The 23053-nt window shown below is 38.7% G+C and overlaps 1 protein-coding gene across 1 annotated transcript in view; it reads right to left on the bottom strand.

The window, feature by feature from the left end:
* LOC150083286 (uncharacterized) overlaps positions 1 to 23053 on the bottom strand; it is a 159738-nt gene that overhangs the window by 11247 nt on the left and 125438 nt on the right. The window contains exon 7 of the mRNA XM_090378463.1: positions 12181 to 12294. Within this exon, the coding sequence (XP_090234589.1) occupies positions 12181 to 12294 (114 nt within the window). The remainder of the gene's footprint in view (positions 1 to 12180; positions 12295 to 23053) is intronic.

Raw genomic sequence — 23053 nt, 5'->3', positions numbered from 1 at the left:
AAATTACCAGGGTACAAAGTAGCATATAGTAAGTATAAATTAGTCTGAAATAATGCTATTACTAAAAGATTAGGTAAGCTAAGGCAGAATGAGAATGCTTTGTTAAGAATGCAAAGAAAAACAGCAAAGAATTCTTTGAATATGTTAACACTAGGAGGAAAGGGGTGAATCACATTGGTTTACTGGATAAGAATGGTATACAAGTAACTATTCATAATCCTATTCAGGTTGCTGGCAAGCTGAATAAATATATTGCATCTACATCCAGATGGGAAGAAGTCTTTAGGAATGGGAATACAAGAAGCATTCTAATTCTGACTGGGAGCTAAATGATTTGATAATAACTGAGAAGAAAGTTGAAGAGAAACTGTTGAAGCTAAAAGTAAATAAAGCAAATGGGCTGATGGATCTTTCCAATTATTAAAAGAAGTAGCAAAAGAGGTAAGCAAACCTTTTTGCCATAATTATGAGAAAATCCTTTGATTCACTGGAGGTTCTTATAGATTGAAAGGTGCAAATATCTCTCCTATTCACAAAGGGGAAGGGGCAGGATCAGAGGGCAAAGCAAGCAATTATTTATGAATGCCCATATGAGTGCCCATTTATGGTGCTGTGATTTCTTATCTATGTTTCCAAATAAATGTTTGAAGTGCATTCAAGTTACAAGGTCTCCAAATTGATTTTTTTCATAAAGTACACAAGATACAGAGGTGACACTTGCCTCACTTTTCAACATAGTCTCCTAGAAGCTGCATACATTTTTCAACATCTGTTCTTCCAAACTGTGGAGGCCATAGAAAGCTTTCTATGGAGGTATGTTTGGCCCACTGGTATATGGCAGAAGCAGCTGCTTGTTGGCTAGGAAATCTTCTGCCACAAAGAACATCCATTGTTGGATGTTCTTTGCACATTTCCAAAATGCCCTGATGGAAATGAATGCGATTCAGTCTATGTGGGCATTTTTTCTGTCTGAAGTACTGGGCAGAACCTTTTCTTCAGAACTTCTTCATATGAGTTTCCTGTCACTGTAGTCCCTTGTGTACACAATGTGAAAGAATTATTCCATCAATATCCCAGAAAACAGTAACCATAATTTTCTCTGTACTTGCAGAAACACTGTACTTTTTAGGCAGTGGTGATTCAGTGTGCTTTCATTCGGCAGACTGATGTTTCATTTCTGGACTGAAGAGTAGGAACCCATGTCTCATCCATTGTGGCAATCCATTCATTGCAGCATTTCAATGAATACTGCTTTACACAAATTGACATGATTGTCTTTTTGTCCCTGAGAAAGCTTCCTTGGAACCCACTGAGCTGACACCTTGCTCATTCTGAGATCTTCATAGAGTATGGTATGCGTGGATCCAACAGAAATGGCTGTAGCTATTACAATTTCATCCACCGCTGACCTTTGTCACCCAAAACCATTTCCTCAACCTGGCGGATATTGGCCTCTGAACTGGCTCAACATCTTGATTCATGTGTTTTATTCTTGCAGGACTCCTATCCTTCACAAAACTTGCATACCCAGATAGACCATCTGCTGATGAACATCAGCAGATGGTCTAGCTGGGTATGCAATTATAGATGGGCTCAGGGGATAATTTACTTCACCCTGCCCTGGAGAAAAAAAAAAAAAAAAAAAATCCACATAGCCCACGTTTCAACAGCTAGTGACAACGAACAAATTACAACTGACAGGAATCCCTGCATCTCCTCTGATGTGGACCAGCCTGATGATCCATGTGACGGGTCCCCTGGATCCTCGCTCAGCTAAGATCCTAAAGGAAACTCAGGAAGATGGAAAATGATGATTCCCACTTGAACATGCAATTTCCTGTTGCTTCCATGGAAAGTGAGGATACCTGCGAGGCTCCTGTGGGACTCCCGGCTGATTCCTTCATGAATGCATAAAAAAAAAAAAAAAAAACTGAGGATTAAAAAACTTCTTAGGAAAGCCATTAAGCCTACAACTACAAGAAAAAGCTCATGTCCTGCATCTCAGTGTCCCGACACTGAGATGCAGGACATGAGCCCCCCACCCCTACCACCACCCCAACAAGATACCTACCTGAAAATGATTCCTCGGCCTTCACCAATGAGAAAGAGAAACATGCCAACTCTTTCCTCAGGCATTCAAAGGCAGGTCTACGATGGAAAAGATTTCAACTCTGCTCATTGACAATGAGAAGCTTCAGGGGCAAAACTCAGTTTTCCATTTTATGTCTGACAATTTATCTAACCCTGCAGAGGTGAACAAGCCACAACCATTACAAACTAAGAGCTCCAAGCTGAGCAACAAAAAAGCCTCAGGCTTCCTTGCACCATATGGCTAATAATAATAAGTCCCAAAACTAAGAGGTCCATCATTATTAATCTTTGATGTCAAGAGCAGTATAACTAAGCAGGACCTTCTCAAAGAAATTCAAGCTAGGAACCTAGCAGATTACTTTGAGCAGAAGGAGACTGTAGAGCAGGTTAGCGTGTTATTTTCACAAAGTCCAGAGCTGAAAAAAACTCTAAACTGGGTCACTGAGGTGTCTCCTGCGATCAGATGGGTGCTATTTTCTCAAGACAGGATCTTTATAAGATGGAGTTCACACAGGTTCAGAGATTTCATGCCTGTAACGAAGTACTTCAACTGTCTGGGGTATGGACATACCTCTTCCCACTGCATTCACAAGAATGTCAGTTTGTGGATGTGGTGTGGAGGGGCACACATTCAAAGTTTGCTCAGACAAATCTCTCTCTCCCCCTCATCAATGTGGCAACTGCAAATTCGCCAACAAACCATCCAACCATTCAGTCTGTGATGGAGTTTGCCCAATTTATAGCAGAGCAGCCAATAATAAAAGACAGGCCACCAGCTATGAATTGCCAATGGCTCACCAACCTTCACAGTCTTCACATTGCACAAGTCAATGCACAGAAAGCCTATTCAGTGACAAGTCAACTCTACCATGTTATGGAGGAGCATAGTGTTCATCTTCTCCTTCAAGAGCTCTACTGCTCTAGAGTCCAGGTTGCTGGGCTGGGTATTTTCACGCATACCGGAAAATACAGGTTTCTGCCAGCAGCTGCTATGCTTCCATCATTTTCTAACCCAGACCTCATGGTCACCAGGTTGTTCACTCCTTCTGCATTTCCCACCTCACCGCTGCCACCATTGAGGGTGTTTTCAGAGCCATCACCCTTCTAACTGCGTACTTCAAGTACTCACTGGATATCTGGCAAAACTGGACCGCACCTTTGCCCTTCTGGGAAACAAGAATGTTATCTTGGCTGCAGACACAAACACCACATTTCCGCTGTGGTACAGTGCTACTACGTATGCCAGAGGCACTTTGATTGATGGCTTCTTGGTCTCCCATGATCTGGTCATCCTCAACTTGCCTAACAAGCCCCCCACATTCTTCACCTCAACTGGTCAATCAAACATAGATATCACTGTTGCCTCTCCTACCATTGCCAGATACAACTGGAAAATAAATGAGTTCTTCATCACAAGTGATTACCAAGTCATTACTTTTACCATACACATGACCAATCAACCAGAACTCTACTGCTTAATGATTCTGTTAGATTCCCAATCAAATCTGCAAACTGGGAAGGCGTCGACTCCACTCTTAAATCTCTCCTCCTGCAACATTCTCCTGTGGAGCTGGAGAAGCTATCTCCTTCCTTCAAGGCTGTGCTTAATTACCAACACATCTCAGAAGCCTACAATGCCTCCATGGCCAAGTGAAAAAAGGCTTCCCAAGTGCATTCCTTGTTGGTCCCCAGAACTTTCCATGTTTAGGTCTCAGCTAAGGGCTACCAGACAAAGACTTCAGAGGGCTCGTGGAAAAGGCTCCCCCCAGGCTGAGCAATATCTAGACCAATTCAAAGCTCTAAAAAGGCAATATGTAAATGCCATATCATCAAAACTATCCTTGTGATGCAACCTTGTCCATCAGGGCAACAAAGCTCCCTGGGGACCTCTATATAAGATCATCAGGCACAAACTCAGCAACCCAGATATAACTGACTCAATTTCCATTCAAGGGACACTTGAAACAAACCACTATCTAGCTTGATGCCATGTGCAAGATCCTTGCCAAATTGGTCATTGAGGACCACCCTACCCTAAAAATGCACAGTCTCAGATAACTGAAGACAATCTCCATGCACCCACTGGACAGGAAGAAGACTTCAACAACGTGGAGGCTGCTGAAGCCATCAGCAAAATCAAGCCGGGTAAGGCTCCAGGCCTTGACCCAATTGAGGGCAAGGTGGTGTAGCAGGAATGGTCAACTAACCCAGAGCTGTTTATGGATCTATTTAATTCCTGACTTCGTGAGGGCTGCTTCCCAGTCATCTGGAAGCCAAACCTCTGACTCATCCCTAAAGTGGCCACTTCCTCAAATCAAACTGCTAATTCCATCCTATGGCACTTGCTCCAATTCTGGGGAAGATTCAGGAAAGGCTTCTTTCCAGACTTTCAACCAGATACCGGGATAGAGGGCTCACTTCTACAAACCAGTCTGGCTTCAGACCTGGGTGCTCTACAACAGCTTAGAAAGATAAGGGAAGAATCTGAATTTAAATATGTTCTGGCAATTTTTGCTGATTTCAAGGCAGCTTGTTCTGGCTGCCTAGTGTCATCAGGTGGGTAAGACTATCAAGAGCATCTTCCATTGCATAACCAGGTCCACATCTAGAGGCCACCATCAAGGTTCCATTTAAGACTTGACTGTATGATATGGAATATGGTGCTGGATGAATGGCTCTGCAACTCCTTACAGCATACCTTCATGCTTGTCTCGCTCTCATCATCCTCGTTGAGGGTCCCACCCGGGACCCTCAAGCCCTTGAGTTGTGTAAAAATGGCACCCTGTCTGCTCTTGCACATTGGACAGAAATACATAAGCTGACCGTCTCCAACGCCAAAATAAAGATGCTGCTCATCAAGGGAACTCTGGACATATGCAGACCTCCAGTTATTCGAATTCAGGGTGCATCCCTCAAATCCTGCATTACAATAAAATATCTTGGAGTCATATTGGACCATAAATGGACATTTTTCTCACACCTGGACTATATCAAAGCTAAAGTAAAGAAGTACATAGATATGCTCACTAGGGTCACCTGTAAGGACTAGGGACTAAAAGGAAGGACCCTCTGTCTCATGTAAGCTGCTGTTTTCCTCCCAATAACATCTTATGGTGCTCCTGTCTAGTTCTGCAAGGTAGACAGAATAACCTTGGCAAATAAACCAGATACAGCAGCTATTCTTATTACATAAGACCAGGGCTTGCAAAACCACATTCACTTCAGCTCTCCAGGTTATTTCTGGCAGCCTCCCTCTAGATTTTTACATTGCCTATGACCTTCCCCATGCAGTGAGTTCTAGTGTTCAAACTAACTTTCTCAGTATATCCATCTTTGCAGAGGACAAATCACTTTGTGAATAAGAGTTTGTGGTCAAAATTTACCAATTTATGGCAGACCCACTGGTCCTCTGGATGCAAAGGCAAAGCCACCAAAAAAGTCAATCCTGACATTAACCACTTAAACATATATGGCTCCATTAAAGGCTGTTTCAAACAGCTTGACCTTGCTGAAGACTACATCTGCCTGTCCGGTGAGAAGGAAAGACTGGATCCACCTTCTGATAGACTACAGTTTATTTTGCCCTCAAACAGCAGCTCCTCCTCCAGATCAACCTTCCAGTCCTTTCCCAACCATCTACCTTATTCCCTAACTGGCAACAAGTAAGCATTCAAATACCTTCATACAATTTTGTACCAATTTCTTCAAGCATAGAAGAAATCTTCTGGCTGCTGCTCCCACTCCTGCAGTCCACCAGCTCCAGAGTGGACCACCTTTGCCTGAATCTCAACTTCATGTTAACCCTTCAGGGTTGAATCTCTTGCTGACATCACTGTGCCGGCATGGGATTTCTCCACGCAGCCCCCCTCATTGTGCCTGCACTCTCCTCTTTGGGGCAGGGGTGTATTCCTCTGTCATCTTCTGCCACTCACTGTTTTTCTGTTTCTATCACTTTTATTTTGTACTGTTGCTGTGTTCACTCATCCTGTCTTTGGGTGTTCTCCCACTCTGATTTCCTGCTCGACAAGGAGGACCCCACTTTTTCTCAATGCTTTCTCCCCCTTCCCACTCCTAGGCAGGGTGAGTTCACCCTGACAAGCATCCCTCTACTAACCTTGCCTGGCTCCTTGTGCTGTGGATGGATGCTGGTATGCCCCTTCCTGATGGGGGCCTTCCGGTAACTAAGAAGCCAGCTGAACAACACAACATTGTTCTCATGATACCTACACTACTCACACGTTCATCTTTTATGAGAGACCACTGGTACCACTGACAGATACACACTATTACATAAGATGATACAGAAGCCTATGGCAGATATAAGCTAGTCTGTAATCATGTCACAAAGGAGGTTAGGCTGGCGAAGGCAGATTACGAGAAATCTTTGGCAAAGGATGCTAAGAAAAACAACAAGGATTTCTTTACTTATAAAAACTCTAAAAGGAAGGGGATACATCTGATTGGTCCACTTGATATTGATGTTTCGACTGTTGATGATCCTGTTCAGATAGCAAACAAACTGAATGAGTATTTTGCATCTACATTCACACACGAGGAGTTAAGGTTTGAAAATGGCAGAAGGTTATCAAATTGTAGCAGGGTGCTTAATGATTTTGTAATAACTAAGAACAAAGTGGAAGAGAAATTGTTGATTGTTGAAATTAAACATAAGGCACCTGGAATGAATGGGATCTATCCAGTTATATTAAAGGAGATGGCAAAGGAAGTACGCAAACCCTTTGCCATAATTATGAGAGCATCCCTGGATTCAGGGGAGGTCCCCACGGACTGGAGATGTGCAAATGTATCCCCAATTCACCAAGGGAAATTGAAGGGTGACACGAGTAATTACAGACCAGTTAGTTTAACTTCTGTTCGGAGTAAAATAATGGAGTCACTGGTTAAAGATGCATTGCAGAATCATCTAGACAAGACTGCAGCAATAATTCAGACACAGCATGAGTTTGTTAAGGGAAAGTCTTGTCTGACAAATTTGTTTGGATAATATGATGTGGTTACAAAGGATCTGGATGCAAAAAATAATTTTGATATCATATACTTGGATATCAGGAAAGCTTTTGACACTGTTGCACATGGAAGACTACTGTACAAATTGGAGCAGAATGGTATTAAGGGTAAATTGCTACAATGGATAAAAGGATGGTTCAGTGGGAGAAGACAGATTGGTAATCAATGGCTGCTATTTTTCGGGGACTAACGTTATTAGTGGAGTCCCACAGGGTTCGGTGTTGGGTCCACTGCTGTTTTGTATATTTATCAATGAAGATATAGCAGGCTTAGTTTGAAGATGATACTAAAGTTGGCAGGGTTGTTAACGAGAGTAATGACAGTGTGCTACTGAATGGGCTGAGAAGTGGCAACTGAAGTTTAACATCGATACATGCAAAGTACTGCTTATGGGTAGAAGTAACTCCAGAGAAAAATACCAACTGTGTGGTACTACACTTAAGGTGGTAGAAAATGAAAAAGACCAAAAGAACTAGTCTCCAAGCGGCTGGAGACTAGGCACCTGCAAGGTGATCTGATTGAGGTGTATAAGGCCTTGAATGGGTTGAGCACACTGAATTCTGATGGGATTCTTCCACTTGTTCAGATTACAAACCTAAGGGGGCATAAATTCAAATTGAGGAAAGACAGATGTAGAATAGATGTACAGAAATTTGCCTTTAGCCAGCAGGTGGTTAATTGCTGGAACAAACTTCCATCTGTCGTTGTGGAAGTTGATAGGTTAAATAAATTTAAGGAGGAACTGGATAAACATTTAGAGGGGATTGTTTTGTAATTTTTTATTTTTTTGGCTGCATAAGCTCATTTACTCGCTTTCTTGCATCACATGCCACTACTACTACTACTAGTAGTATAACCAGCTATCAACATTTTTCACATCCATAAAGCCCAAAGGACACATTTCTGACATTTCCTGATGGATTTCAATTGGACTTTTCCTAGTGAGATTCAAAAATCAGATAGCGACATGTTATTTTTGATGGGGGCTTAGAGGGGAACAGGCATTCTGTGTGTTATCAGACACTCAGTGAACCAGACTTCTTCTAAAACTTCAGAAGATTTAGGAGAAGTCCAGTTGGTCTGCCTCCCTAAAATCCACTTGTGTACACCTTGATGGTAAGCCCTGTTACGTATCTTAGGTGGTAACTAACATGTAGAGTGGTTCTCTTCAAGACGGCTGGTCAGCGTGAAGAGGAAAAGACTGAACCCTCCAGGATAAGACAGAATGACGAAACAAATGGCCCTCAGTCTCCAATGGCTTTCACTCCCCCTGTTATGGCTGCAAGAGGATCAGAGTGGAAGCAGAGGGTGCTAAGAATCTCTAGATATGAGACAAACTGAACTTGGCCTGTTACAAGGCAAGATCACTCATCGTTGAAGATAGTATATTAGAGCTGGAAAAGGAATTAGAAAATGTGAATTGGAATATCATCAGTTTGGCTAAAACAAGAAAAATGTTTCACTTATAAGTTTATCAAGTGGAAATCTGCTGTACTCCAATGGAAATAGTGAAAGGAGCAAAGATGCAGTTGGCTTTTTGATGCATAAAGATATAAAAAACAACATTTTGGAATTCAAAAGTACATCACCAAGGGTGTCAAGACTACTACTCAGATTTCTAAGAGATACAAGCTAAAGGTTATGATAATTTATGCACTAACATTGGGCCATGATGATGAAGAAGTTGAAGAAATGTACACCGAAATTGAGTCTTCTAGATGAGCAGAAAATCCACTACACTATCATTATGAGGGACTTCAATGCTAAGGTTGGAAAGAGACAAAAGAGCACAAAAAGGGAAACTATAGGAAATTTTGGAATTGGTGAAAGAAATGAAAGAGGTGAAAGACTTGTGGAATTTGCAGAATCGAGGAATGTGAAGAAAACGGTGAACAGAAAGTGGACATGGATGAGTCCAAATGGATTAACAACTAATGAAATCAACTTCATCCTCACTAACAGAAGATATATTGTGAATGATGTTACTGTCCTGAACAAGGTAAATGTTGGAAGTGATCCGAATGGTAAGATGCACACTTGATATAGATGTAAGAAAAGAAAGGGAAAAAAAGCAGTATGTACTGGAACTTAAGAACAAGTTTGAGCTTCTGCAGACTGATCAGGAACAAGATACTGATGAGCAATACTACAACTTTCTGAAAGTGATAAAGCCCAAGAAACCTATCGGTAAAAAGAAATCAAAAGAAGAAAAAATTAGTCAAGAAACACTTATGAGGAACCGAAGACAACGAATGAAGAGCAATGTAAACACTGACAAGGATAAAATTGAGTATACTGAGTTATGCAAAGCCATTAGAAAGAGACTTAGAGAGGACATAAGATTTAATACAAGAAAAGTTGAACAAGCATTAAGGGAAAACAAAGAACTTAAATCAGCAGCTATGAGCAGTAATACAGAAAGACAAATGATACTGAAACTGAAGAATAGTGATGGTGTGCATATAAATAGCAGAGAAGGCATAATTCAAATAGCAGAGACTACTATAGAGAATTATAGAAGGAGCAAGGAAAAGGTGCCAGCAGTGGGAAAGATGGATCACAAATTAGTAACACATACAACGTACCTGATATTCTTCCTGTTGAGGTAGAACATGCATTGAAGAAAATGAAGAATCAGAAAGTCCCAGGAAAGATGAAGTGACTGTAGAGTTGTTCAAATATTGAGAGGAAGAGACATGACAGAAACTAGCAAGAATCTTCACAAAATGCATTAGAAAAGGTTCAAGAAAATGAAGAATCAGAAAGTCCCACGGAAGAGGAAGTTACCGTAGAGTTGTTAAAATTGGGAGGAAGAAACATGACACAGAAACTGGCAAGACTCTTCACAAAATGCATTAGAAAAGGTGTGATGCCTAAGGAGTGGAATAATGCAAATCAGTTTTATTAGACTAGACAAAGACAGTAGCAAATTTAAAATTGAGAAAGGAGTTTGACAAAGAGACAAATTGTTTACTGCTGCCCTTGAGGAAGCTTTCAGAAGATTAGACAGGTCGCAGAAAGGAATCAATGCGAATGGAGAGTACCTAAGCCATTTATGATTTGCAGATGACACTGATCATAAGCCATGATCCCAAAGAATTAGAGGAAAATCTTAATCAGTTATGCAGAGTTATTAATGATTTCGGATTAAAGATGAATATGACTAAAACAAAAGTAATGATGAACAAGTATGCCACAGAAAGGGATATAATCATTGAAGGAGCAGTAATTGAAAAGGTGGATTCATATATCTGGGACAAGTGATTAGTTGTAATAATGATAAATGGCTGGAAGTCAAGAGAAAAATAAATTTTGGATGGACAGCATTCAGGAAATATAGTCACATACTGAGGAGCAATATCTCAATTTGTCTGAAATTAAAATAATGAACCAATGTATATTCCCCACCATGACTTATGGAAGTGAAACTTGGGCACTCACCAAAAGAATGGAAGAGAAAATGAGAAGCAAACTGTTAGATAAGAAGAGAAACACATGGTTTGGCAGCAATCTCAAGTAAAGGACATTCTTATCAAAAGTAAAGAACTAAAATGGTTTTGGGCAGGACAGCCTGAAGACATGACAGATGGATTACAAAAATAACAGAATGGTACTCAAGAGGAGCTAGAAGAAAATCTGGAAGACAATGACAGAGATGGGAAGATGAAATTCATGAGTTTGTGGGTAGTAAATGGATGGCTATTGCACAAAACAGAAGGAGTAGCAGAAGACTACTATACAGAATTATACAAGGAGCAGTAATGATGATAAATGGCTGAAAGTCAAGAGAAAAATAAATTTTTGAGAGGCTTCAATCCTGCAGTGGATTGAAAATGGCTGATGATGACGACGATGTTCTTGATGAGTGAAAGGTACCATTTTAATAATATAAACAAAGGATGCTGCAATGTGACATACTGCATTGTACTGCCATCTGAAAATATTCAGCATTAATTGGCAGTTAGATTAAAAGTAATCTTGCATTTACTTCAACTAATTTGTAAGGAATAAATTTGGAGACTTTATAACTTGAATGCACTTCATAGCTGCAGCTTATAATAAGTATCAGCAAGAAATTAGAATTAAAAGACACCAAAAAACCTCTTACCTGTTAATGGCAGTTGTTGAATTTGGGCATATAAGAGCCAAAATTGAGTAAATTCTGATAAGTTGATGAAACTGAATCATGTGATATATACCTAGATATAGGGACTATTACACATCAAAAAAAAAAAAAAAAAGTAAAAATATGCTTATTTAATTTTTCATGATTTCTTTCTACCATTTTTTTTTTCTTTCTTTTTTAAACTCTGATTTTATTTCACAAGTTCATTCTTCATTCTAATGTTTGACAAAAATTTCAAAATAGGAACACATACTTAAAAAGTTATTAAAAAGTTGTGCACAGTGTTAATTTTTATGAAACTTCAAAATTTCACAAAAGAAACTCACACCACAGAGCCCACCACCATTGAAATTCACTACCCGTGTCCTCTTGCATTTGAAAAATTGCTGCTGCAGATCCACACATTTCGAGAACTCAGTCCAAAGAGTTAAACATTATTTTTATCATTCCAGTATTGGTCTGTTTGGCCCCCACTTATGGCAATCATCCATGAAAAACGATGGTCATTTATAAGCACTTTTCTATCAATAACCTGCATCTTAGACATTGTAGAGTAGTAATTTACATCTAATACCATATTACTCTAATTTATATTGCGACATATTAGTTTTGCATTTGGTTTTTTTTTTATGACCTTATAGTGGTTCATGAGATTTTTTTGACTATTTCTAATTAACAAAGTTATAGCTACAATCCCTCCTCCAAGCCTCATGTGACCATTAAACATTAAAAAAAACTGAATAACGGGTTAACAAAGGTCAAATCAGTAACTATTGTGCACACCAAAGTGGTCCAGTATGTATGTTTATGATAGGTGAACACATCAGAATTTTTACAATGAACAAGAATATTGTATCAATTGCTTCAAAGGTGTTTTTCAAAAAAATAGTAAATTTTAAACCCTCTTTAACAAAGAAAATTAAAAAAATTCTTACCAAATCATTGAGAATAAAAGAAGAGAGAAGGTAGGCACAAGCAGTAGGACAGAAATAGAGAGACTGCCAGTATGATGCCATGAAACACGATATGTTTTCTCGAGATAACACATACTGGAAACAGAAAGCAAAATCAGATTAACACATTTCATGAAGTAATAGGTTGATTTTTAATTTCATAACGAAAAGTTTTCAGTAATGTATTATTCCTAATAATGAAGATAAACATTATGTATAATACATTAATGTATTATACATAATAATACAAAAATGAATCAGTGATGCTAAAACCCCAGAGTCCAATTAGTATGCTGACAGAATCAAGCAGTTCATTTCATGTGCCATTAATTTTACACCACTCAAACACTGACCACTTAAGAATTACTGCCTATGTGTAATACCAGCACCAGGGGTATCACTAAATGCTTATATGCATCCAGACACAGCAAAGTTAAGTGTCAAAAATCATACCTGGTATTTTGTGAAAACTGATGGTATTTTAGCTCTGTGAAAACTGAAAACTTGCTGCTCAGATTCAGTGGATTATATGTACCTTTGAATAAAATCCTGATCCCCAGAAATAATATACTATATATTCTTAATGAGACACAAGATAGTTAAAAACCCATATGTTATTATTGCACTAATCTTACTGGGTATTAATGGTTCAAAAGTGACCAGAATTAGTTCGCATAATTCTATAATTAAAACTTCCTACATATAAAATTAAGAATTCATCAACATTCAGTATAAATTCTCATATAAAATTAATTTTTTTGAATATTTCAAGTCCAAATCTCTTCTTTCTGACATTAGTTCAAGTTGTAGTGGAAAGTATTTGCTCGGGAGGGTTCTTCTTGGAGATTACTGAGTCCATTCTTGGATGGAGTGTGAAATTTTGATACAATTTACTTAGATTTTAGATATAACCCCTCACATGAAATATGTCATTTGGAGTTAATGTGGTATAGCAGATAAATGGACAGTGCTCTGAATGGAATAGTATTATGAGTGGTGCCTTCCCATGATTCTATGCTAGCACCCTTACTATTTCTAATTTTCAATAATAATATGGATGGTATCACAAATTTCATGTTAAAATTTGCTTATATTAAAATGGACAGGTTTGCTAATGAGGACCAAGGAATATTGCTGCAGCTTACACAAATATATAGATGGTCAAAACAAAATGGTATTTAAGTTTTAACTTAAATACCATTTTGTGGGAAGTTTATGCATGGGTCTGTATCTAGGTCAGAGTAACCCAAAGTTAAAAATATGCAGTCTCTGGCTCTATATTAGTTACACTGCTCAACAGTAAAGTGAACAGTAATGTAAATCCTATGTCATGTGTCCTAATGGTTAAGCACCTTAGGTCATATTTTGTTGGATTAGATCTATGGCAGCATTACTCATTAGCAGACTGCAGGCTACCTATGGCCTTGAAGACTCTTTCCAGCACTACACAGCTATCCTGTGAAAATTTTAGCGAACAAAAAAATTAATTCTATATTAATAAATGAAAAATTTCTTCATTTTTATGTACTTAACTTTTTAAACACAACTGATGTTATTCATCTGCTGTGGAGTTTATTTTTTAGCCCAATAATTATTTTTTTTTTATGAAAACCCCAAACACAAAAGGTATTAGAACCTACAGTACTTAGTACCATGCAGGAGCTGAAGGTTAAGAAGATGAAAGAAGATAAGTATTGATATTTAGACTTGAACTTCTGTAAATTTTAATTTTCAGGAAATAATATGAAGGAAGGTTGTTCCAGAAAACAGAAGTTGAATGAATAAATGAGGAAGAAGACAAGTTGGTTCTGTGAGTTTGAACTTGGACAATAAAAGGATTATTATTAGCCATATAGTGCAAGGAAGTTTGAGGCTTATGCTGCACCAGCCAAAAAAATTTCCAAGTTACCCTGAGAGAGAGAGAGAGAGAGAGAGAGAGAGAGAGAGAGAGAGAGAGAGAGAGAGAGAGAGAGAGAGAGAGAGATCACGAAGAAAGAGAAGAATGATGATGATAGCAGAGTTCAAGAACCTAGTTGTGCCAAGCCCATGCACACCAGATGCAAGTCTCTGGGGTTATGTTGAAAGGTTGCAGCATGTGTTCAGACTGCTTTGGAAGAGAGCAGGAATTATAGAAGCCAATTCAGAAGAATAATACCCATGGAAGTATCTACAGAACAGGTATGCAGCAGAAACAGCAGTGCACCCAGTTGATATAGATGAACAGTGCACTGTTGAGTCAGTTTGGTGTGAAATAAGCACTGCAAAAGCAAAAATAAGAGTAGGAGTGTGTTATAGGCTTAATGACTTGAATGAGTACAATGAACAATTATACAGAGAAATAGAGTGGGCTAGTAAATCAGAATGCCTTATAATGAGGGATTTTAACTTCCCAGATATTGACTGGAACTAGTGGGTTGGTCACTCACACACTAGTCAGACTTTTGTGGATTTACTGGATGATTGTTTTCTGCAAGCAGCATGTTCGAGAAGCAACCAGAGAGAGTAATACTCTTGATCTGGTTATCAGCAGTGATCATTTGTGTATTAAGAATTTGCAGATAAAGGAACCACTAGGTGGCAGTGATCACAGTGTACTGATGTGGGATTTACTTAAAGATTTAATTACCATCAGGGGTAAAGGAAAGGGTTTTTGCTTCCGTAAAGGTGAGTACAGTGGTCTCAGAAAGTTTTTAAATTCTTTACAGTGGGATCAACTAACAATGTTACCAACAGTAAATTCTAAATGGGAAGCATTCAAGGAATTAATCGTGGATGCTACTAAAAGTTTCATACCTATTAAGAAATATTGTTCAAGGTTTAGGCCTAAATGGTTATCAAATGAACTAATGAGACTCTTAACAGAGAAGAAAAATGCATGGGATGCATATAAATTATCAAGCGACTCAGAAACCTATGGCAGATATAAGCTAGTCTGTAATCAGGTCACAAAGGAGGTTAGGCAGGCAAAGGTAGATTACGAGAAATCCTTGGCAAAAGATGCTAAGAAAAACAGCAAGGATTTCTTTACTTATATAAACTCTAAAAGAAAGGGGATGAATCAAATTGGTCCACTTGATATTGATGGTTCAACTGTTGATGATCCTGCTCAGATAGCAAACAAACTGAATGAGTATTTTGCATCTACATTCACATATGAGGAATTATTAAGGTTTGAAAATGGCAGAAGGTTATCAAATTGTAGCAGGATACAATGATTTTGTAATAACCGAGAGCAAAGTGGAGGAGAAATTGTTGAAGTTAAACATAAGAAAAGCACCTAGGGTGGATGGGATCTATCCAGTTATATTAAAGGAGGCGGCAAAGCCACTAAGCAAACCCTTAGCCATAATTATGAGAGCATCCTTGGACTCAGGGGAGGTTCCCACGGACTGGAGATGTGCAAATGTGTCCCCAATTCATAAACGGGGATCGAAGGGTGACACGAGTAATTACAGAAAAGTTAGTTTAACTTCTGTTCAGGTAAAATAATGGAGTCACTGGTTAAAGATGCATTGCAAGATCATCTAGACAAGACTGCAGCAATATTTCAGACACAGCATGGGTTTGTTAAGGGAAAGTCTTGTCTGACAAATTTGATAGGCTATTATGATGTGGTTACAAAGGAACTGGATGCAAAAAATAATTTTGATATCATATTTTGGATTTCAGGAAAGCTTTTGACCCTGTTGCGCATGGAAGACTATTGTACAAATTGGAGCAGAATGGTATTAAGGGTAAATTGCTACAATGGATAAAAGGATGGTTCAGTGGGAGAAGACAAAGGGTGGAAATCAATGGGTGCTGCTCTTCGTGGACTAATGTTATTAGTGGAGTCCCACAGGGTTCGGTGTTGGGTCCACTGTTGTTTTGTATATTTATCAATGATATTGATGAAGGTATATCAGGCTTAATGTCGAAGTTTGCAGATGATGCAAAGGTTGGCAGGGTTGTTAATGACAGCAATGGCAGTGTGCTATTGCAACAAGATCTAGATAATTTGGGCAGATGGTACCAACTGTGTGGTGGTAGTAGTAGTAGTGGCATGTGATGCAAGGAAGCAAATGTATGAGCTTATGTAGCATCAGCCAAAAAAAAAAAAAAAAACACACCATTCCCTCCAAATGCCTGTCCAGTTCCTCCCTAAATTTATTCAACCTATCAACTTCCACAACGACAGATGGAAGTTTGTTCCAGCAATTAACCACCCGCTGGCTAAAGGCAAATTTCCGCACATCTATTCTACATCTGTCTTTTCTTAATTTGAATTTATGCCCCCTAAGGTTCGTAATCTGAACAAGTGAAAGGATCCCATCAGAATTCAGCGTGCTCAACTCATTCAAGGCCTTATATACCTCAATCAGATCACTGCGCAGGTGCCTAGTCTCCAGCCACTGCAATTTGCAGAACTTAAGCCTCTCTTGGTAAGAGGATCCCTTTATTCCCTTCACCAATCTTGTTGACCTTCTCTGTACACGCTCAAGTAAATCTACATCCTTCCTAAAATGAGGCCTCCAGACCTGTATGCAGTACTCAAGGCGTGGCCTGACCATTGCCTTATACAGAGGGATAATCACCTCCTTTTCCCTGCTAGCAAAATTCCTATATATCATTGACAAAACCCAATGACCTGCCCTGGCAGCCTGTCTGCATTGCTAAGAGAACTTCATATCTGACTGCACAATTACTCCCAGGTCTTTTTAATTTTCTACCACCTTAAGTGTAGTACCACACAGTTGGTACGTTTCTCTGGGGTTACTTCTACCCATATGCAGTACTTTGCATTTGTCAAGGTTAAACTTCAGTTGCCACTTCTTAGCCCATCTGCCCAAATTATCTAGATCCTGTTGCAGTAGCACACTGCCATTACTGTCATTAACAACCCTGCCAACCTTTGTATCATCTGCAAACTTCGACATTAAGCCTGATATACCTTCATCAATATCACTGATAAATATACAAAACAGTGGACCTAACACCGAACCCTGTGGGACTCCACTAATAACATTAGTCCAAGAAGAGCAGCATCCATTGATTACCACCCTCTGTATTCTCGCACTTAACCATCCTTTTATCCATTGTAGCAACTTACCCTTAATACCATTCTGCTCCAATTTGTACAATAGTCTTCCAGGCGCAACAGTGTCAAAAGCTTTCCTGAAATTCAAATATATGATATCAAAATTATTTTTTGCATCCAGTTCCTTTGTAACCACATCATAATATCCTATCAAATCTGTCAGACAAGACTTTCCCTTAACAAACCCATGCTGTGTCTGAATTATTGCTGCAGTCTTGTCTAGATGATCCTGCAATGCATCTTTAACCAGCGACTCCATTATTTTACCCGGAACAGAAGTTAAACTAACTGGTCTGTAATTACTCGTGTCACCCTTCGATCCCCCTTTGTGAATTGGGGATACATTTGCACATCTCCAGTCCGTGGGAACCTCCCCTGAGTCCAAGGATGCTCTCATAATTATGGCTAAGGGTTTGCTTAGTTGCTTTGCCGCCTCCTTTAATATAACTGGATAGATCCCATCCACCCCAGGTGCTTTTCTTACGTTTAACTTCAACAATTTCTCTTCCACTTTGCTCTCAGTTATTACAAGATCATTAAGCATCCTGCTACAATTTGATAACCTTCTGCCATTTTCAAACCTTAATAATTCCTCACGTGTGAATGTAGATGCAAAATACTTATTCAGTTTGTTTGCTATCTGAGCAGGATCGTCAACAGTTGAACAATCGATGTCAAGTGGATCAATCAGATTCATCCCCTTCCTTTTAGAGTTTATATAAGTAAAGAAATCCTTGCTGTTTTTCTTAACATCTTTTGCCAAGGATTTCTCATAATCTGCCTTCGCCTGCCGAACCTCCTTTGTGACCTGATTACAGATTAACTTATATCTGCCATATACACTTAAGGTGGTAGAAAATGAAAAAGACTTTGTAGTAATTGTGCAGGCAGATATGAAGTTTTCTGAGCAATGCAGACAGGCTGCCAGGGCAGGTCATGGGGTTTTGTCAATGATATATAGGAATTTTGCTAGCAGGGAAAAGGAGGTGATTGTCCCTCTGTATAAGGCAATGGTCAGGCCACACCTTGAGTACTGCATACAGGTCTGGAGGCCTCATTTTAGGAAGGATGTAGATTTGCTTGAGCGTGTACAGAAGGGCAACAAGATTGGTGAGGGGAATGAAGGGATCCTTTTACCATTATCATCATCAGCCATTTTCAATCCACTGCAGGATGAAGGCCTCTCCCGCAACTTTCCAGTTCCTTCTGTTTTGAGCACTGGCCATCCATTTACTACTCAAAAACTCATGAATTTCATCTATCCATCTTCGCCTTTGTCTTCCAGGTTTTCTTCTAGCTCCTCTTGGGTACCATTCTGTTATTTTCTTAGTCCATCTGTCATCATGTCTTCGAGCTATGTCCTGCCCAAGACCATTTTAGTTCTTTAGTTTTGATAAGAATGTCCTTTACTTGTGTTTGCTGCCTAATCCATGTGTTTCTCTTCTTATCTAACAGTCTGATTCCCAATATAATTCGTTCCATTCTTCGCTGTGTAGTTCTTAGCTTCTCTTCCATTCTTTTGGTGAGTGCCCAAGTTTCACTTCCATAAGTCATGGCGGGGAGTATACATTGATTCATTATTTTACGTTTCAGACAAACTGGGATATTGCTCTTCAGTATGTGACTATATTTCCTGAATGCGATCCATCCAAAATTTATTCTTCTCTTGACTTCCAGCCATTTATCATTATTACAGCTAATAACTTGTCCCAGATAAGTATATGACTCCACCTTTTCAATTACTGCTCCTTCAATCATTATTTCCCTTTCCGTGGCATACTTGTTCATCATTACTTTTGTTTTAGCCATATTCATCTTTAGTCCAAAATCCTTACTAACTGTGCATAACTGATTAAGATTTTCCTCTAATTCTTTGGGATCGTGGCTTATGACCACAATTTCATCTGCAAATCGTAAATGGTTTAGGTACTCTCCGTTCACATTGACTCCTTTCTGCGACTAGTCTAATCTTCTGAAAGCTTCCTCAAGGGCAGCAGTAAACAGCTTCGGAGATAGTGTCCCCTTGTCGAACTCCTTTCTCGATTTTAAATTTGCTACTGTCTTTGTCTAGTCTAATAAAGGATGTAGCACTCTCATATATTTTCTTCAAAATCATAATATATGGAGTATCTATACCTTGTCTTTCCAGTGCCCGAAACATTGCCTTATGCTGTATGGAGTCAAATGCCTTTTCATAATTCACAAATGCCAGGCATAATGGTATTTTATATTCATTTGCTTTCTCCATTAGCTGTGATATTACGTGAAGGTGATCCATAGTTGAGAATCCTGTCCTAAAGCCAGCTTGCTCTTTCGGTTGATTCTCATCAAGTATTCTTTCTAATCTGTTAGTAATGACCCTTGTGAACAACTTGTAGATATGGGATAACAAGCTAATTGGTCTATAATTTCCAATTTCTGATTTATTTCCTTTCTTATGCAGCAAAACTATGATTGCATTATTCCACTGCTTAGGCAACACACCTTTTCTAATGCACTTTGTGAAGAGCCTTGCCAGTTTTTGTGTTATGTCTCTTCCTCCCAATTTTAACAACTCTACAGTAACTTCATCTTCCCCCGGGGCTTTCCGATTCCTCATTATCTTCAATGCATGTTCTACCTCATCAGGAAGAATATCGGGTATGTCGTATGTGTTTCTACTTTGCAATCCATCTTTCCCACTGCTGGTATCATTCCCTCGCTCCTTGTATAATTCTCTATAGTAGTCTTCTGCTATTTGAATTATGCCTTCTCTGCTGTTTATAAGTACACCATCGCTATTCTTCAGTTTCAGTATCGTTTGTCTTTCTGTATTACTGCTCATGGCTGCTGATTTAAATCCTTTGTTTTCCCTTAATGCTTGTTCTACTTTTCTTGTGTTAAATCTTCTTATGTCCTCTCTGAGTCTCTTTCTAATGGCTTTGCATAACTCAGTATACTCAATTTTCTCCCTGTCAGTGTTTTTCTTGCTCTTCATTTGTCATCTTTGGTTCATCATGACAAGTGTTTCTTGACTAATTTTTTCTTCTTTGGATTTCTGTTTCCCTATAGGTTTCTTGGGCTTTATCATTTTCAGAAAGTTGTAATATTCCTCGTCAATATCTTGGTCCTGAGCAGTCTGCAGAAGCTCAAACTTGTTCTTAAGTTCCAGTACATACTGCTTTTTCTCCTCCTCTGTTATTTCAAAGACCTTTGTATTATTTACTCGAGTCAGTTTTTTCCTTTCCTTTCCTACATCTATATCAAGTGTACATCTTACCATTCTGTGATCACTTCCAACATTTACCTTATTCAGGACGGTAACATCATTCACAATATATCTTCTGTTAGTGAGGATGAAGTCGATTTCATTAGTTGTTAATCCATTTGGACTCTTCCATGTCCACTTTCTGTTCACCCTTTTCTTGAAAAAAGGGTTCATTACTGACATTCCTTGAGATTCTGCAAATTCCACAAGTCTTTCACCTCTTATTTCTTTCACCAATTCCAAAATTTCCTATAGTTCCTCTTTCTGCACTGTTTTGCCTTTTTCCAACCTTAGCATTGAAGTCCCCCATAATAATAGTGTAGTGGATTTTCTGCTCATCTAGAAGACTTTCAATTTCAGTGTACATTTCTTCAACCTCTTCATCATCATGGCTCGACGTTGGTGCATAAATCATTATAATCTTTAGCTTGTACCTCTTAGAAATCTTGAGTATTAGTCTTGACACCCTTGGTGATGTACTTTTGAATTCCAAAATGTTGTTTTTAAAATCTTTATGGACCAGAAACCCAACTCCACCTTCACTCCTTTCACTGTTTCCATTGGTGTACAGCAGATTTCCACTTGATAAACTTATTTAATACTATTTAATACTATTATTTAATTAATAGTATTAACTTATTTAATACTATTTAATACTATTTAAAATCCTTTTACCAAGAGAGGCTTAAGTTCTGTAAATTGCAGTGGCTGGAGACTAGGCACCTGCACGGTGATCTGATTGAGGTTTATAAGGCCTTGAATGGGTTGCGCATGCTGAATTCTGATGGGATCCTTCCACTTGTTCAGATTATGAACCTAAGGGGGCATAAATTCAAATTAAGAAAGGACAGAGGTAGAATAGATGTGCGGAAATTTGCCTTTAGCCAGCGGATGGTTAATTGCTGGAACAAACTTCCATCTGTCGTGGAAGTTGATAGGTTGAATAAATTTAAGGAGGAACTGGACAGACATTTGGAGGGAATGGTGTGATATATATTTTTTTTTTTTGACTGATGCTGCATACGCTCATAACACTTGCTTTCTTGCATCACATGCCACTACTACTACAGAATGTCTATGAGACAGAGTGGAGAGTATGTTAGACATGAGTCTTAACCTAAATGTCCTCTTTTGAATGGAATCTAGAAGCCTAAGAGAGGTTTCAGGGCTGCCCTAGATGTGAGAATAATATTCTATGGAAGGGTTTCTTCCTCCCATTCATATCCAATTATTAAGTTGAGAGAAAAATACTATTTAATGATGCATAGCAAAACTTTGAATTATGCTCACCAGATCCTGGAATTTCCTCAATACAACACAAATTAAATAGCCTTGTACAACAGTCTCAGAAATGTTGTACCTAATGGTCTTTTTTGTTTGTAGGTAAAATTTGATATAAATAGACAAAATGTCAGCTGGTTATAATACATAGTTTAATTTAATTACTGTCAAGAATTTGAAAACCACTATTCCCTGTTCACTGCCATCCAAAATTCTTTTAGGATAATAGATTGTGTTCTGTAGGAGGAAGCAGAGATCATTTTTCATTATATGTTGAGCAATCTACTAATATGTTTTTGACTGTTTGAGCTGTATTATATAGTCCTGGCAACATATGGGGAGGGGCTGTCATCAACTCTAAGCAAGAAAGCACATATAATATATAGGGCTAATCCTCAGTCTTGCTAAAACTACTACTTTCTCAATTTCTCAAGCTAGTAGTTTTAAATTTTTAGTTTTATTTGAAGAAGTTTATGATATGACAATTATTTTTTGCATCCAGTTTTTCTCTGTGACCACACCATAGTATCCAATCAATTTGGTCAGACAAGACTTCTGCTAAACAAACCCATGCTGTGTCTGAATTGTTACTGCAGTCTTGTCTAGATGATCCTGCAATGTTTCATTAACCAGTGACTCCATTATTTTCTGCAGAATAGAAGTTAAACTAACAGATCTGTAATTACTTGTGTCACCTTTTGATTCCCCTTTGGGAATTAAGGATACATTTGCACATCTTCAGTCCGTGGGACCTCCCCTGAGTCCAAGGATGTCTTCATAATCATGGTTAAGGGCCAGCTTATTTCCTTGCTGCCTCGTTTAATATAATTGGATAGATCTCATTCACCCCAAGTCCCTTCCTTATGTTTAACTTCAACAATTTCTCCTCCACTTTGCTCTCAGTTATTACAAAATCATTTAACTACCTGTTAGATTTTGATAAATCTCTGGCATTCCCCTCCCAGAATAACTCATGTGTGGATGTAGATGCAAAATACTCATTCAGTTTGTCACCTACCTGAGCAGGCTCCTCAACAGTCTAACCATTGATATCAAGTGAACCAACTGATTCATCCCCTTCCTTTTAGAGTTTATACAAGTAAAGAAGTCCTTGCTGTTTTTCTTAGCATCCTTTGCCAAAGGTTTCTCATAATCTGCCTTCGCCTGCCTAATCTCCATTGTGACTTGATTACACACTAGCTTATATCTGCCATAGGCTTCTGTGTCACCTCATAATTTATATGCATTCC

The sequence above is a fragment of the Mastigoproctus giganteus genome, chromosome 7 (genome assembly GCF_048544385.1).
Source record: "Mastigoproctus giganteus isolate SK-2022 chromosome 7, ASM4854438v1, whole genome shotgun sequence".
NCBI classification, from domain to species: Eukaryota; Metazoa; Arthropoda; class Arachnida; order Uropygi; family Thelyphonidae; genus Mastigoproctus; species Mastigoproctus giganteus.
Note: the sequence above shows the minus strand (reverse complement) of the source record. Positions and strands in the feature narration are given on the sequence as shown.